The following is a 17,033-nucleotide window of genomic DNA, read 5'->3' on the forward strand; positions in this document are numbered from 1 at the left end:
AGAAATATGACTCAAAGGCATTACACATGTCCTGCCTCTCAAAGCGTGCTTAATGTTAAAACAAGAATAACTAGCATCATCAGTCGCTTATTAATGTGCCAGGTACTCTTCTAAGCCTTTTATGTGTATTTCGTTATTCATTACCAGAAAAGCATGTGCTATTCCAAGGTCTTTGTGATGAAGATGGGCCGTGGTAGTTCAAAGACCTGGGCTCCAGCCCCAGCACTCACATTCATTTTTCTCATGAGACAAATGGCTAGTATAGTACATCCCCTGCCCACCACAAAGGTTGCTACAGCATCAGGGCTGAGCAAGCACGTGGTCAGAGCCCTTTGTACATGGCAGAGCGCTGCACAAGCTTCAAGACACTGTTCTTTATCTTCATTGTGAAGAGACCATGGAAGCGAACCTCAGTTATAGGGAGGGAAACTGGCAGTTCCGTTCTCATGTCCCTCTGCCCCTGGGTGCTCTCCAGGTGAGGCTCCTGGAACTCCTGCTGGTTAACAGTGCAACCTCCTGAACCCCCCTCCAGACTTCTGCGACCAAATAAGGAATTTTACTGTGCCACTTCTGCCCAATTTTGGTCACCAAATTTGTTGACAGTGGCTGTTGCCATTCTCACAGGACATTAAGTTGACATTCAGCAATAGCCACAAGTCAAAATTAAAAAGCCACAGCATAAGAGAATCTGGGAATATTTTATTCCTAGTGCCTACAGATTAAAAGAAAAAGACAGATCTGCAGTGGTTACCAGAGATGGGGGCTGGCAGGTAGGGAAATTGGATGAAGGTGGTCAGAGGTACAAACTTCCAGTTACAAGATAAATAAGTACTGGGGACGTAATGTACACCATGATGATTATAGCTAACATTGCTGTATGGTATATTTGAAAGTTGCTAAGAGAGTAGATCCTAAGAGTTCTCATCACAAGGAAAAAACGTTTTTTTCTTGTATCTATATGAGATGATGGATGTTAACTAAACTTATTGTGGTAATCATTTCGCACTATATGTAAGTCAAGTCACTATGCTGTACACTTTAAACTTACACAGTGCTATATGTCAATTATGTCTCGATAAAACTGAAATAAAAAAATGAAAAAGGGGCTGGCCCAGTGGTGTAGTGGTTAAGTCGGCATGTTCCACTTCGGCGGCCCAGGGTTCAGATCCCGGGCGTGGACCTACACATGACTTATGAAGCCATGCTGTGGCAGGCGTCTCACACAGAAAGTAGAGGAAGATGGGCACTGATGTTAGCCCAGGGCCAATCTTCCTCAGCAAAAAGAGGAGGATTGGCAACAGAAGTTAGCTCAGGGCTAATCTTCCTCACAAAAAAAAAAAAAAGACAGATCTTCACTATTAGAAGAGATAAATACCCAAGCCAGGTGATTATTATTTGCTAACACATTAGAAAAGCACTTTTCTGTCCCCTTTCAGGTGACGTGACAGGCGGGGGGACAGAGGAGAGGAATGTTAAGTGTTGGGGTCCAGGCTGCCCCAAATTGACTCATGTTGCAGTTTTACCCACGGAAGATTCACCCAGTGATAAATCCAGGATTCATAAAGCCTTGTTTACACATTTCAATTAAAAGCCTTGAGAACAGAGGTCATTTCATGGTATTAATATCCGTTCTGGGGATTCTGACAACAGTGACATTTTAGAGAAAGAAATGCCTGGGCAAGCATTGAAGAGATCGACATTTGATACCGTGCATTGTTGGCAATATTCAAGCGCTAATCCTTCCATCTTCCTTTTCCTTCTACCCTTTGCTTTTTTTGAGACCGGCTAGTGTCTCTTTATAGTCGGATCTACCTGGTTTTGCCTGCTAATAACTTCCTCGTCATTAAGAGGTCCATGCCAGGGTTATTTAAATACTTGAAACGAGGAACAATTGAATCCTCTGCTGAAACATTAGTCTAGTGGGAGATATAGAGTTACGTCCTTCAGTAACACACTCATGTCCACTCGAGTCAGGTGAAGACCGTCTCTGTAGAGACTTGCGGATGTGGTTGTAGTAAACAGGGGCTGTGGAGGCAGGCGCTGAGGGAGGACCAGGGAATGGACTTGAAACCTTGAAATGGTGTTTTTGGAAGAGCCGACCTTAGAGCAGGGGATTGCTGAGTGTCCAGAAGATGTCAAGGACCCCCACTGCTGCTCGGACACCAGGGACATGACCCGCACCCACTAAGATGCCTGGATGGTTCAGAAAGGTGTGGTATGGGCTGGCATCTTTACTCAGCTTCTCCTCCTTCGTCCTGATCATCATTGCCCTGGCGGCGCCCCACTGGCTGAGTGGGAAAATCCTCTGTCAGACTGGAGTGGACCTGGTCAATGCCACGGATCCAGAGCTGGTCAAATTCATTGGGGACATTTACTACGGACTCTTCCGAGGGTGTAAGGTGCGCCAGTGTGGGCTCGGGGGCCGCCAGTCCCAATTCACAAGTGAGTATATTTGGGGCACGAAATCTGCTTCAGAACACTTATTTTTTACAATTTGTAAGGGCATTTATCTCTAAACATGGAATTCAACTGCTGCCTCAATCTAAGGCATATGACAAAGTCCTCAGTAAGCCAAGAAGAGACCTTGTTTTTGCCCTCGTAGAGGCTTATGGAAACATTAGAAGTCGGGATTTCTATATCTGTGTAGTTTACCTCTTTTACTAATAACTGTTAAAATATTGAGTGATTACATGTGCCAGACATTCTATTAAGTGCTTTACATGGCTTGTCTCTTTTAAGCCTCATTACAAGTTTATAAAGAAGGAATTATTAATGTTCCCATTTTTCGGAGAACTACACTGAAGTCTGGAGAGGTTACATAACTTGCCTGAGGTCACCCAGCCAGAAAACAGCAGAGCCAGACTGCAGACCCGTGCCACGTGACTGGGGTATTCTCAGCCAGTGCAGCATGTGAGGGTGTAGATTGCCTGCAGAAATGAACCTTCAGCGAGCATGGCAACGGCTACCACTTATGTTTATATAAAAGCTTCATAGTCCGAGAAAAAGCAAAGGGGCTCTGTGCCGGGGCTCTGGAATCAGACTACCCCAGTTCAAAGCCTAACCCGGAGGTTTACTGGCCAGGAGACCTGGGGCAAGGCACTGGACTGCTCTCAGTGACCGTGAATAGGCAGGGACATCAGCTGGCATCCAGTGTCATCAGAGCTGCTCTGGATATAAACAGAGCATGAATCCAAGCCCAGCTTAGGAAGGGTCTTCTGGGAAGAAAAAAACAAAACAGAAAAAGGCAATAGTCTGCAAGCCTTTAGAATCAGATCACTGATGAGAACAGTGTCCTACAAAATCATAATTAATCAACCTAATACTAATGTAGGGGGATAAGGAATTTTATTCATTATTTGATTTCTGTTTTTGAGAATTAAAAAGTTTTTAGAATCCTGGCCAGGGTAAGTATCTTATTAAATATGTAAAGACAGAAACCTGGACCATTGACAAAGATAATAAAATACAAATTAGCACCGTTTATATACATGAAGGAAATACATATTTGTTATGTATATTCAAGAAAAAAGTCTCTAGGGATATTTATATTTACCCAGCAATTAAATTGGACCAGGGATATTGGAAAAATAGCTCTACTAAAAACATGACATATAAACCTGAAACACACACACACAAACAAAGAAATAAAAATAAAGAACGTGTTAAAAGGGGACCATGACAACTATATGCAGTCCTTGGTTCCAAACTGGGTCTGTTTGCTATAAAAGATGTCCCTGGGACAATTCATGGAACTTAAATGCCGTCAGGATTAAACGGCAGTCATGTACCAGTGTTAACCTATGATTTTGACAGTTGTAGTTATGTAAGAGAATGTCCTTTTCGAGGAAATAGACTCTAAAGTACTCAGGGATGAAGGTGCAGTTTACCCTCAAATGGTTCAGGAGAAAAAAAAAATCTTTATACCATTATTGCAATTTTTCTGAAGTTTGGGATTAATTTTAAAACTATAAAAAAAGATTTTTTAAGGGAGAAATGGCACAATTTTTTAAATAGTTGTAGGTAATTGAAATTAAGTAACCTCATAAAGGAAGTTCCATAGCTTGAACAAGGGAGCGACAGATTCAATAGCAGCAATATTCCAAAGACTTTAATAAGCGAGACAGTGCTTAGGCAATATAATAAAAATAGCCCACGGTAATTATATAGCGTGATATATCATGTTACCATGATAACCGCCTTCTTGTTGTTAGTATCTTCAAGTCAGTTCTGACTCCTAGCAACCCTGTGCACAGCAGAGCAGAACCCTGCCCAGCCCTTTTGCACCATCCTCTCACCTTCCAGCGCTATATCAGACAATGCTCCACTGCTATTCATAGGGTTTTCATGGCCAATTTTTTGGGAAGTGGGTAGCCATGTCCTTCTTCCTAGTCTGTCTTAGTCTGGAAGCTCTGCTGAAATATGTCCACCATGGGTGACCCTGCTGGTATTTGAAATACCAGTGGCATAGCTTGCAGCATCACAGAAACATGCAGCCGCCACAGTATGACAACCAACAGATGGGTGGTGTGGTTCCCCGACTCAGAAAAACCCGGGCCAAGGTGGTGAGAGCGCCCAAACTTAACCACTAGACCACCAGGCTGGCAACTGTCTTCTTACGTACTAGATAATTTACTTATCTATGTTTATTATTTATTATCTGTCTCCACTTCTACAATATTTAGTGCCATGAGGGCAAGGACTTTGTTTGTTCATTGATGATCCCAAGCCCCCAGAGCAGTGCCTAGCACATACTAGGCACTCAAAAACATCGGTTGAATGAATAACAATAACATACTTTTAAACTCACTTGTACTGAATGTTCACATACAAGACGCCAGACGTGACCTAAGCTATACTGATCCTCCACAACCCTGCCAGATAGGAGAAGACTGAGGCTCAGAGAGGTTAAGCAACTCACAGCTGTGTGACCCTGGCTAAGCTATGTATTTAACATCTCACTTCCTCATTTGTAAGAATGAGAGAGGGTTGCCGTGAGCAGGAAAAGAAAGAATGTGTGTATGTGCCTGGCACATAGTCTGCACTCAATATATGTAGCTGTTGCCATTTATTGTCATGGGTCATATGCCTTTATGGTTGTGGATATTAAGCTGGAAACTTAAACTTAATCCTTAAGTCAGAGACATCTAATACTTTTGGAAAATTGGTACAAATATGAAAGGCAAGCAAGCAACAGCTTTCCTGGGGTGGCCCTGTGTGACAGGACCATATGTGGAGTGGCCCTTTAAAAAATCGTTAATAGAATGAACTGACGCATTAAAACTCCTGAGGAAAGACTTGAATTTCTAAATAATGACATAGATGAAAAATAGGAAGATCTCATTTAAGTGGGAGATCCGGATCCTTGGGGTATGGCCCATGAATGCAGGAGCTAAGTGAGATTCAGCTTTTGCTGACAAAGATTTTTTTTTTAAAGTATAGTCAATACACTTCCTGCTGTGGAAGCTAAGGACTGGGTGCTCTTTTACCACCCCCCGTCATTCTATACGCCCCAAATTCCCTCTCCCCCATCCTTCTAATATGATCATGTCTCAATTTTTTATTAAGTCAAATCCAGAGGTGGGTTCATATCGTTATACGGGTATGACTAGTTCTTTTTAAAAGTTGCATTGTGTGGTTGTGCTGTACCTTAATTTATTAAATCAATCTCCCATTGATTCATATTTTGGTTTTTCTCCAATCTCTTGCTACTGTAATGAATATTCAATATATACAGCTCTGAGCACAAGTGGGAGTGCTTTCCCTAGAAGTGAAATTGCTTTGATAGATGTTGTCAAATAGCTCTCTAAGGAGGTTGTGTGAATTAATATCCCTACACAGTTTGACACCGGTTCCTTCCCCGACGCCTTCATCACCAGGGTGAGTTAACAAATGTTTCCATCTTTGCCAATCACATAAGCGATTGTTTTCTATTTTAAGTGCCTGATGAGTATTACTATGCTTGTTTTGTGTCCTAAGGATTGGATGGGCAAGAAAGGGGACAATGAAACAATTAGGTAATCAGGCATAAGCTACCATGTTTGGAATAAAAAGGGGCTGAGAGTTTGAAAAAAAAAAAAAAAAATCCGAGGGACACTGAGATGGAAGGGAAGCAAAGGGAAGAGAGAAGACTTACAAAGAAAAATCCTTTGGAAAGAAGCTCGTTTTCCAGGATAAAGTTTCTGATGCTGATGAGATAACCATATGGAGATAAATATAAATAGAAATACAGAACTGGAAAGAAAGTTAGATGAGAACTAAGGACATAACTGTGGAGTGTCTGGAAACTTCTGAGTGGAAAGAACACCTTAAAGGGAGAGGGACAAAAATTCTCATTCTCAGGCTTGGGAGACACCAACCTTTCATGAATAAAGGCACGCAGGTGACCCAGCAAAGGAGCCAGAGGGGAGGGGGTGGGGGACTGAGTGGAACCAGGAAAGCTTTGAGTGCTGGCTCCTGAGGAGGGACAAAGACGGGCTGGCTGGTGGTATTAAGTGATGGAGCGGGGATGTTGGAGCTCACGAGGTGGACCCAGATTTGAGCAGAAGGTGTTCAGTAGAACCTTGGAGTAGTTGCAGAGGAAGGGGTATGCCCAGGATTCTTTAGCTTTCATCATTCTAAATTCTTCACTTATAACTACTGAAAACAGTGACCTAAACTCTATGTTCCGTATGGTATATAGGACTATATTCCTGTATAGAATTCTGGGTCACCTTGCCCAAAGATAAAGGACTTCAAGTCTACAAGCCTGTGGGGTAAGGGGGTTTATCAAATCTTCCTCATGTCCTTGTCACAAGGATGGAAGGCAATAACAGATGTCAAGGGCTCAGCCCATGACTGTGCTCAGTAAATGTGGATTATCCTCATTCATATGCAGCTATTACTATCCCCATTTTACTGATGAGGAAACTGAGGCCCTGAGAAGTCACATGACTTTTCCCAAGTCAGAGGGTAAAAATAAAAGCAGCAACAACCACAGCCGCCATTTTTAAGAATTGGCTGTTTCCAGCAATACTTGAAGTACGCTACTATGTTATATCATGTAATTTTCACAGCTGTTATGTGGTGGCAAATATAGAGAAAACAAATACAAATTAATATTTCACTAAATTATCCTGCCACATTAATATGGCAAATTAATATTCTAATAAAGTACTGCACAACGTGAGGATTAAGCATCCATCATACACTGGGAAACAAAGTCTGCCTTGCTGAGTCATTATGAGGGATCCAAGATGATGCTCTTAGCTTCACATTAGTGCCCATTAAGTGGGTGCTATTATTATTCCTTTGCACTTCACTTGATCCACTCAACAATCTTGTAAGATGGGTAGAGGAGGCAGGGTTTAGAGGATCCTATGTTAATGGTTGTTGCAAATGAGCAAAGCCGGGATTTGAAGTCAGAACTTTGGACGCCAGATCTAGGTTTCACTTTGCTACACCCTTCCACACTCTTCACCGTTATGCCTGAGATCTCTTCTACCTCTCTGATTTAATGAAGGCAACTCTCTGACCCAGGTTGAAGCTTTGCAATCAGCCCTCTTTGACTGATTCTCTTGCCAGCCTCCTTTGCTAAAGAGACACCATCGGGGCCTTGTGTGCATCAGCTCACACGAGATCACAGGGCTCTGAGGTCAATGCAACTTAAATTGCATTGTGCCCCAGCTGGGGCCCATTTGGATTTTGCATCCACGCTGATGAAGAGAGGATTGTTGATCAACTGACAAGTGGCAAATCTGGGGGCCATGAATTCATGCCAGGAAGTCTCCTGCTTTTTGAAAATCCTCTTGCTGCCTTGCCCTTACTCACCTCTATTAAAGCTTTTATGATAAGCAAACTTGGGCTTTGTGAACTTGAGCCAAGCTCTGATGTGGAAATACTGGCTGTGTCTTCTCTCCTCAGTCTTCCCACACCTGGTGCAGGAGCTCAACACGGGCCTCCACGTGATAACTCTGCTTCTCCTCTTCTTGGCCTCGGCCCTGGCTCTGGTCAGCATGGGCTTTGCCATCCTCAACATGGTCCAGGTTCCATACAGGGCAGTCAACGGCCCCGGGGGCATCTGCCTGTGGAATGTCCTTGCAGGTAAGGAAGGCCCCTAGAGAGAGAAATTCGGGTTCCGGCCTTCACCAGGCTGAGTTCCAAGTAATTAAGCTGAAGCTATGAAGGAATGAAAATGCCCCGCCTCAGCCTTCACTCCCCTGGTCTATAACCTTCTGGATGGGCATGAATCTCTCCATCACAATAAAGAACCAAACTGTTCTTTATTAGCGTCCACGAGTGACTGAGGGTTTAAAACAGTGAGGAGAGGTCAGGGTGAGAGGAGAAGCGAGAAGACAGAGCTGGGGGTGGAAGGGGTGGGGGCCGTTGGAGGAGTGAGGAGATGGAGCTGCTGTGAGGCTGGGAGGAACCCTCACAGATGACAGAAGAGCAGGGACCTGCTTTTTTTCATTTAAACCCCACAACCTCCCTATGAGGTGCTATTATTAGACCCATATTTACAGATAAAGAGCGTGAAGCTCAGGGAAGTTAACAGGTGCACCCAAGGTCACACAGCATTGAGTAGCAGAGGTGGGCTTCCACCCCAGGTACAACTGAGTTTAAGCCCTTTGTCTTTTCATTAATCTATGGTCTCATTTATGACTGTGACCTATTTTCCAAGACAAAAGGGTTGTATGTGTGCGTGTGTGTTTGATTTGGGAGGATACTGATACATGGAAAGTAATTTACATTTAGTTATGCACTTAAAAAATCATCTGCAATGAAAATACCAAAATCCCAAGAAATGAGGGCTGTTTCAGAAAACCCAGGTCAAGTGATCATGATGGCAGTAACCCCTCACTGCCTTTACCTTATACAGGGTGACCTTAAAGTATAAAAGCAAATAATGTGGTTTTATCCTGTATTAGAACGGAATGTCAGTGTGTATTTGCCTGTGTTTGCAGACTGTGGCCATCCTGTAGAATTACTTATATACCAGGTGTCAACCAAGGAAAAATATTTCTACAATTTAAACAGCAGATATTTTGGGGGGCCATTAGAATTGCAATTCGGGAGACAGATGCAGGTAGAAACGCAAAACGTGTTCTGCTAGGGAGTAAAAGGGGCTTTTAAAGGCAAAGAAAGGAGGTTGTGTCACAAAGAATTTTAATTGGAGTTGGAGGCAGAGAGCTAGTCTTGGCTAAACATTGATTGACTATTGATTGTATCTTCAGAAAGTCCACAATCCTCAGTCTTTGTGATCAGGATGTCCATTCTCCTGCTGACTTCTCAGACAATTGCTTGTAAAACAATTGCCGTTTTGCCCCTGTTCAGAGGTTTGGCTCAGTTCAAGGTTCAGCACAGTAAAGCAGTTTCTCTGGAAAGTCAGCTCCTATTCCATTTTAAAATGGCTCCACTGTAGTCAATTTTGACAATGGCTCACCCTCATCTAGACCACAGGTGTCTTGTTTATCTCTGCTTGAATCCTTATAGTGGCTGGCATATAAAATGTACTCAGCCCTGCTTATCAAATAAATGCTTATCTCTGTCAATTTCCTTCCCTGGAGAGAGAGTACTCTCTAGCTCTACAGAGGAGAGTATTAAAAAAAAGCAATTTGGCAAAACTTCAGTGTCAAAAGGCATAAAAATATGAATATCTTTTGATTAAACAATTCCAAATAGGGATTTATGCTAAGGAAATAACTAGAAAAGAGCACAAAAATGTACATAAAAAGGTGTGCACTGAAGCACTGTATAATATCAAAAAATTAGAAGCACTCTAATATCCAGAAAGAAAGTCACACTTAATTAAACAATTTAATTAGGTGTGTCACAGGATAAAACATCATGCACCAGTTTAAAGCGATGCTGTAACAGAATATTTAACAATATGGAAAAACGTTCAAGTAAGGGGGAAAAATCAGGTGTAAAATGGTAAGAACACTATAATACTAATTTTTTTCGAGAGAAAGAAATGTAAAGAAATATACTAAAATGTTCAAAATGTTTATACCTGGCTTTTAGGATAGAAGTAAATTTGGGGCCGGCCCCATGGCTTGGCGGTTAAGTGCGCACGCTCCGCTGCTGGCGGCCCGGGTTCGGATCCCGGGCACGCACCGACGCACTGCTTCTCCGGCCATGCTGAGGCCGCGTCCCACATACAGCAACTAGAGGGATGTACAGCTATGACATACAACTATCTACTGGGGCTTTGGAGGAAAAAAATAAATAAAATTATAAAAAATAAAAAAGTAAATTTGTATTTTCATCTTTATGATTTTCTCTGGTGTCCAAATTTTCTTCAATGAAAATGTAATGATCTAAACAAAAAGCATAATATATGTGTTTTTTTAAATATTAATTAAAATCAAAGCAGTAGAAAAGTAGAGAGAGAGAAAGATTGAGAGAGAGAGAGAGCCAGAACGTCCAAGTTTGCAGCAACAGGTAGAGAAGTCTGTGAAGTTTGGAATCCTTCCAGTTTTCCCTGCTCTATTTTCTCTTCCTCCTTCTCTTATCTCCTTGTCTTATCCTTTTTTTTTAATAATTTTATTTATTTATTTTTCCCCCAAAGCCCCAGTAGATAGTTGTATGTCAGAGTTGCACATCCTTCTAGTTGCTGTATGTGGGACGCAGCCTCAGCATGGCCGGAGAAGCGGTGCATCCCTGCGCGCCCGGGATCCGAACCCAGGGCGCCAGCAGCGGAGCACACGCACTTAACCACTAAGCCACGGGGCCAGCCCTCTCCTCGTTTTATCCTTAAGTATGCAAAGAGGATAATTAAAGAGAACAGTCTAGCCCTCCCTTGAAACCCCAATCTGCACAGTAAGGTGTTCTTACATCTTCCCACGTAGCCCTCAGAGTCTACATCCAAATGCTACAATATGTAGAGATTGAACTTTTCTGAATGTGGAGACCCGGTACTGGGTAAGGGGGAAAATTAGAAGGGTCGAGATTCAAAGTCAATCTGATATGAAGCATACTTTCTTTCTCCCACGCCTCTACCTCTCACACTGTGGGGTTATCTGCTGCTTTTAAAAGCAAAGTAACACTTGTGTCGCCCTAAGCATTTTTTACACCCGAAGCGAGTTTGTTTCCTGTGCCACAGAAATGGCACCTCACACATGGTCGTTACAACTGCAAGAAGGCGCTGTGAGTGAGGGTGACCTTTCTGGGTTTCAGGCGGAGTCGCGGCCTTGGCCATCAGCAGCTTCATGGCTGCAGTGAAATTTCACGACCTGACCGGACGGATCGCCAACTTTCGGGAGAAGCTCTTTCGGTTCGTGGTGCTGGAAGAACAGTACGAAGAGTCGTTTTGGATCTGTGTGGCCAGCGCCTCCGCCCATGCTGCGAACTTGGTTGTGGTGGCGATCAGTCAAATTCCTCTCCCGGAGATCAAGACCAAAATAGAAGAGGCCACGGTCACGGCTGAGGATATCTTGTATTAACAGCCTTCTCCTGCTCACACCCTTTCCTAAATCAGTTCTGCAGTGTGAATGGAGACCTCTCTTTTTTTTTTTTTTTTTTTGCAGGCTTCACAGTCCAGAATGTCCATATTCTTGGCAGTAAGAAGGAAGTGGAAGGAGGAAGGGTGGTGCCCGGGCCAGAAAAGAAAACTTGCCCAAATTCCTGGCATCTCTGCCCTTTTTTCTCACTGACCTGGAAGTTAGGGCTGGAGACTCTGCCACTTGCTGGCTGTGTGTGACATTGGACAACTCACTTAATGTCTACTTCTCAGGTTCCTCATCTGTAAAATGGAGATATTAATGACCTCACAAGGTTGTAATGGGGTTTAAACGGGCAATAATGTTGCCAGCCTTTGCATATTGTAGAACACCCTACCAATATAAGGTACTGGACACTCTAATAAATGTCTATAGACCCTTGGTCTATTCCACACAATATTGGGGGGATACAAAGAGGCATCCTGGCCTCCAGAAACACCAAATCTTGCCATGCGGCACAGGAATCAGATTGCAACAATAACACTAAGAATGAAAAGAACTACCATCTTTTGAGCGGTTACTACGTGTAGTTCTAAGATGTTTACATATATTAACTTATTGCGTCCTCACTACAAACTCAGATTGTCGGTTCTATTTCATTCCTGTTTTATAGATGAAGAAACTGAAGCATAGAGAGGTTAGGTAACTTGCAGAGGGCAGGAATTAATTCGAAGAAGTCTGGAGCCAGAGTTTACACTTGTAACCACTTTGCTCGTTGGTTGCGGGATGTACAAGTCATTGCAGCACACGGAGCTCAATGCTGTAATAGTACAAGCATAAAGGACTGAAGTAGGAATTAATCCTTCAGGACGGAATGTGGTATTAAGGAAAGTGTCACAGAGTTGACACTTGATCTGAACTCTGAAAGATGAGTCAACTTTTTCCAAGGGTGAAGGAGGCAGGGTTGGAGAAGGGCATTCCAGGCTGAGTTAGTAATGAGGAGAGGCACAAAGCATGAAATAACAAGGAGGGCTTGGAAGCATGTGGATACCCAGTGGGATTAGAATGTTGCTCTAATTCACCTGTTGGAGAAACTCTGGCTATTTTGTGTTGGGTTTTCCTAAGTGGTACTGTGATGGTTAATTTTATGTTGTCAACTTAGCTAGGCCATGATACCTAGATATTTAGTCAAACACTTCTAGATATTTTCGTGAAGGTATTTTTTGGATGGGATTAATGTTTAAATCAGTAGACTTTGAGTAAAGCAGATTGCTCTCCACAGTGTGGGTGGGCCTCATTCACTCAGTTGAAGGCCTTAAGAAAAAGACTGACCTCCCCTGAGGGAGAGAGAATTCTGCCAGCCAACTGTAACTCTTCCCTGGATCTCCAGACTGCCAGCCTACCCTGCAGATTTTGGACTTGCCATTGTCCACAATCTTGGGGACCAATTCCTTGAAAAAAAATCCTCTCTCTCTCTCTCTCTCTCTATGGATGGATGGATGGATGGATAGATAGATAGACAGACAGACAGACAGACAGACACACACACATTTTCTATTGGTTCTATTTCTCCGGAAAACCCTCACTCATTCAAGCACACAACTCCATTCATTTTCCCATGACGCCAGCTGGGGTGAATCCTTGCCCGGGTCTCCTGTCTTCATGCCAACTAAAAGTTATCTAATCCTCCAGATTAGCTCCATCTAAAATGACACCTGATCTGGACTCACTCTACCTTTGCTTAACACTGCACTTCAGGAAGTTTCCGTGACATCTCTTCTGTTCTAATTGCTTATGATTCCCTACTGGCTCACCTGTCCCTTCCAGCCCTCTATCCCCATCCCAGACATAGCTCAGTACTATTTAGTGGACTGGGGTCATTCATCAAATATGCAGATGGCACATGGCCAGAAGGGATAGGTAACACAATAGGGGATGGATCCAAGAGATAGTGACAGACCACAGTGCTGTCTGGAACACAAGTGGAAATGTCAATGTCCTATCAAGTTTACCGTAAAGTCCTGCTAACAGTTAAAAAAAAAATAACATAAATACAGAAGAGTCTGGCAACAGTTTATATGACAAACATCTGAGGATCTTGGTAAATTTATTCAACAAGTATTGAAACGGAGCTAGCTGCTCGGAGTAGAGCAGTGAACACACAGACAAAAATCCCCACTCTCCAGAGATTTCGTTCTCCCACCGGCCGGGGGTGCTTCTCACTGAGACAGCTTGTGATGGAGCCAGTGAAGAACAGCGGCCCAGCCACAGCCTTCAACCCGATGGTGGCCTTCAGGTATGTGCAGACCGTCATGTAGGGGCAGTGAATTCAGTTTTGCTTCTAACAGTAGAATTGCCTTATCAATATGGTAACCTTGATCAAGATGGATGTGTACCAAGGAGTCAAAGTGCTGGCTTTTGTATGTGTGTGCATTTTTCCGGTGACGAGTCCATAGCTTTCTAAAGATTTCCAAAGTGTCCACAATACCTTTAAAGTTTCAAACCATGACCCATCAGGTGGCGGCCGTAATGTTACTAGCGATAATCAGGTTCGGTCTGAAAGTCGTCTCTCGGGGATACTGCAGAAGAGATTCCTGTATGAGATTTAGCGTGTTTTCTTGGGGGTGAGGGAAGAGTGGGAAGAAGGGAAGAAGAGAGATTAAATATCTGGGTCACAAAGTTCACTCACATGATCACTCAAATGTATAGAGAAATTGTAGCTTCTTTATTTTGACTATAGTTAATCTGGTCATTTTATAAGTAAGAAAAAATACTAATAAAGGCCCAGTCCAGTTTAAATTTAACCCGACCTGATCATTTATACCATCCCTCAGGGTAATGTTAAGCCTTTCTGGGATAAAATGGCTGGTTCCTCAGATAACACCCCTGCTCCTGCCTCTCTCCTGAAGGTGGTTCTAGGGTTATGGGAGAGGGAGGCACGCACACACATACTCCTGATTTCCAGGAAGCATCCCCTGGCCTCTTGCTGGTTCTAGGGGTGCACTGGCTGGGCTCTTCGGGCTCCTGTCTCCCTGGCTGCTTCTTGCCTGGCCAGCCTTTCCAGAGCCATCCAAGGCCAGAGGAATTTATGAAATGTTCTCTCAACTGAGCAGAGCCCACTCACTGCCTAGAAGACTTAAGAAAATACTGTGAACCTTAAGTTCTTGTAAATGTCGCAACACTATATATAAATGGAGTATGATTCCAAATCAATCGGAATTGCAAGACTGCCCTTTCTCTTGCAGACCAACTTCTCTTAATCATCACTAATACCTAAAATAATAAATATGCACAGATTTTAAACCCAAAAATATCACTATCTTGATTTTGCTTCTTTTGAATATTTCTGTACTTAATTCTAAATCTTGGGGCCAGCCTGGTGGCACAGTGGTTAAGTTGGCATGCTCTGCTTCTGCAGCCCAGGGTTTGTGGGTTTGGATCCCGGGTGCAGACCTACGCACCACTGATCAAGCCATCCTGTGGCGGCATCCCATATACAAAATAGAGGAAGACTGGCAACAGATGTTAGCTCAGGGCCACTTTTCCTCACACACAAAAAAATAATAACACATAAATTCTAAATCTTGTCAGGGCAAAAAAGATGCTTACTCACCAAGTAAATAATTATACCATCTGTCACAATTTTAGGAATTGCCTTTCCATATATTTTGGGAATTGACTTCTCAAAAGGGTTGTGGTCACATTATGACTTAAGTTTCACCTCCAACGTCATCTTCTAAGTGACCACCCTATTTATTTATTTATTTGTTTATTTATTTTTTTTTTTGTGAGGAAGATCAGCCCTCAGCTAACATCCATGCTAATCCTCCTCTTTTTGCTGTGGAAGACCGGCTCTGAGCTAACATCTGACCACCCAATTTAATACTGAAACTGAAGTCTTACATTTTCCCAGCACTGCTGATCCTCCTTGCTTGGCTCTACTTTTTCTTTTTACTTTCTTTTAACGTGCTCCATAATTGATATGTGTATCATGTACTATGCTTATTGTTTTTTGCCTGTTTTTCCCCATGAGAATGTCATCTCCATGAGGACAGGACCTTTCTAGGTTTTTTGCTCATTGATAGATCTCAAGCACCCTGATATATCTCAAGCACCTAGAACTGTTCCTAAATTATTTAGAAAATAAACTCATTTTTTAATCTCAAGAACACATTTGTTAAAAGAAGCCAGATATTAAAAAGTACATACTATATGATTTCATTCATATGGAGTTTAAGATAGGCAAATCTAATCTATGGTGAAATAAGTCACAAAAATTTTTTTAAAAATTAAAAATACACAAAGAAAATGTTTGAAAGTTTCCTTTTTCCTTCCTCAATCCCACTCCCAAAAGGTAACCATTTCTAAAACTTCTTTGTACCTTTTTCCATACTCTTTCTAAATATACACATACTTTTTTTTTTCCTTACACAATGGATGATTTGTACACATATTGTTCTGTAATTTACAATGCGTATTTCTAATCAAGCAGCTCTCTGGAAAAAAAAAATGTTGGACAAAGTAACTTTTTTAGTTTTACAAAGAGAAAAATCATATGTGACAGAAAATGAGCTGGTGCTTCCTTTTTAGATCAATAATTTGGTCTGTAGGAAATCAGGAAAGCGAGAGGTGGATCTAGAGAGCAGTCAATAAAGCTTTTTGGGAAAGCACTGGAGCTCAGCTAATGGCATTTCATGCTGGCCGGGCAGACGACAGGGTGCACGCCGGGCAAAGTGAGAAACGCGAGCCAGCAAAGCAGGGAAGATGGACGGGGCGTGCACCGTGGACAGTGCGCGGGTGGACTGGGGAGAGCGGAAGGTCATATATTGGAAGATGAGTTTATAACACTAGTTATCCTCCAGAAGTATTCCTTACGTGCCAGGTATGCACTAAGCTTTATCTGCTTCACCTGTATTATCACATTTAATTCCCCTGGCAGTTTTTTAACTTTTTATTTTGACATAATTTTAGAAAGTTGCAAAAGTAGTACAAAAAATTCCTCTCTAGCCTTTACCTAGATTCCCCAAATGTTAACATTTCACCACATTCTTTATCATACTCGCTCTCCTCTCTCCGCCTCTTTCTTCTCCTGTGTGTGTGCGCATGCGCGCACATGCGTGCACGTGCACATAAATTTTTGCAGAACCATTTGAAAGTTGCAGACATCTTACCACTTTATCTCTAAAAGCTTAAGTATATATTGCAAGGCATTCTCTTATACAACCACAGTACAATGATCACAATCAAGAAATTAGCACTGATGCAGTTCTGTTATCTAATCTACAGATGTTATTCCAATTTTGCTAGTGGTCCCCCTTATGTCGTTTATAGTTTTTGTTTGTTTCTTTACACATGATACAGGGTCCAGGTTGCATTTAGTCATCATGTAGTCATCACGTCTCTTCAGTCTCCTTTAAACAAGAACAGTCCGTCAGGCCTTTTTGTCTTTCATGACCTTGACATTTTTTGAAGAACAGAATATTTTATAGAATCTTCCTCAGTTTGGGTTTCCCTGACATTTCCTCAACATCAGATTTAGCTGTGCATTCTTGGCAGGAACACCTCCAAAGAGATGTTGGGACCCGTAGGAGGCACTGGTATCTCTTTGTCCTATTA

The 17,033-nt window shown here is 42.5% G+C and overlaps 1 protein-coding gene across 1 annotated transcript; it reads left to right on the plus strand.

The window, feature by feature from the left end:
• The first annotated feature begins 2,189 nt into the window (after positions 1-2,189).
• Positions 2,190-11,420, plus strand: CLRN2 (clarin 2). The gene is made up of 3 exons (XM_058546376.1): positions 2,190-2,442; positions 7,900-8,079; positions 11,155-11,420. Exons 1-3 carry the CDS (start codon positions 2,190-2,192, stop codon positions 11,418-11,420), a joined length of 699 nt encoding a protein of 232 aa, XP_058402359.1.
• The last annotated feature ends 5,613 nt before the right edge of the window (positions 11,421-17,033 follow it).

This window comes from Diceros bicornis, chromosome 8 (assembly GCF_020826845.1).
Source record: "Diceros bicornis minor isolate mBicDic1 chromosome 8, mDicBic1.mat.cur, whole genome shotgun sequence".
NCBI classification, from domain to species: Eukaryota; Metazoa; Chordata; class Mammalia; order Perissodactyla; family Rhinocerotidae; genus Diceros; species Diceros bicornis.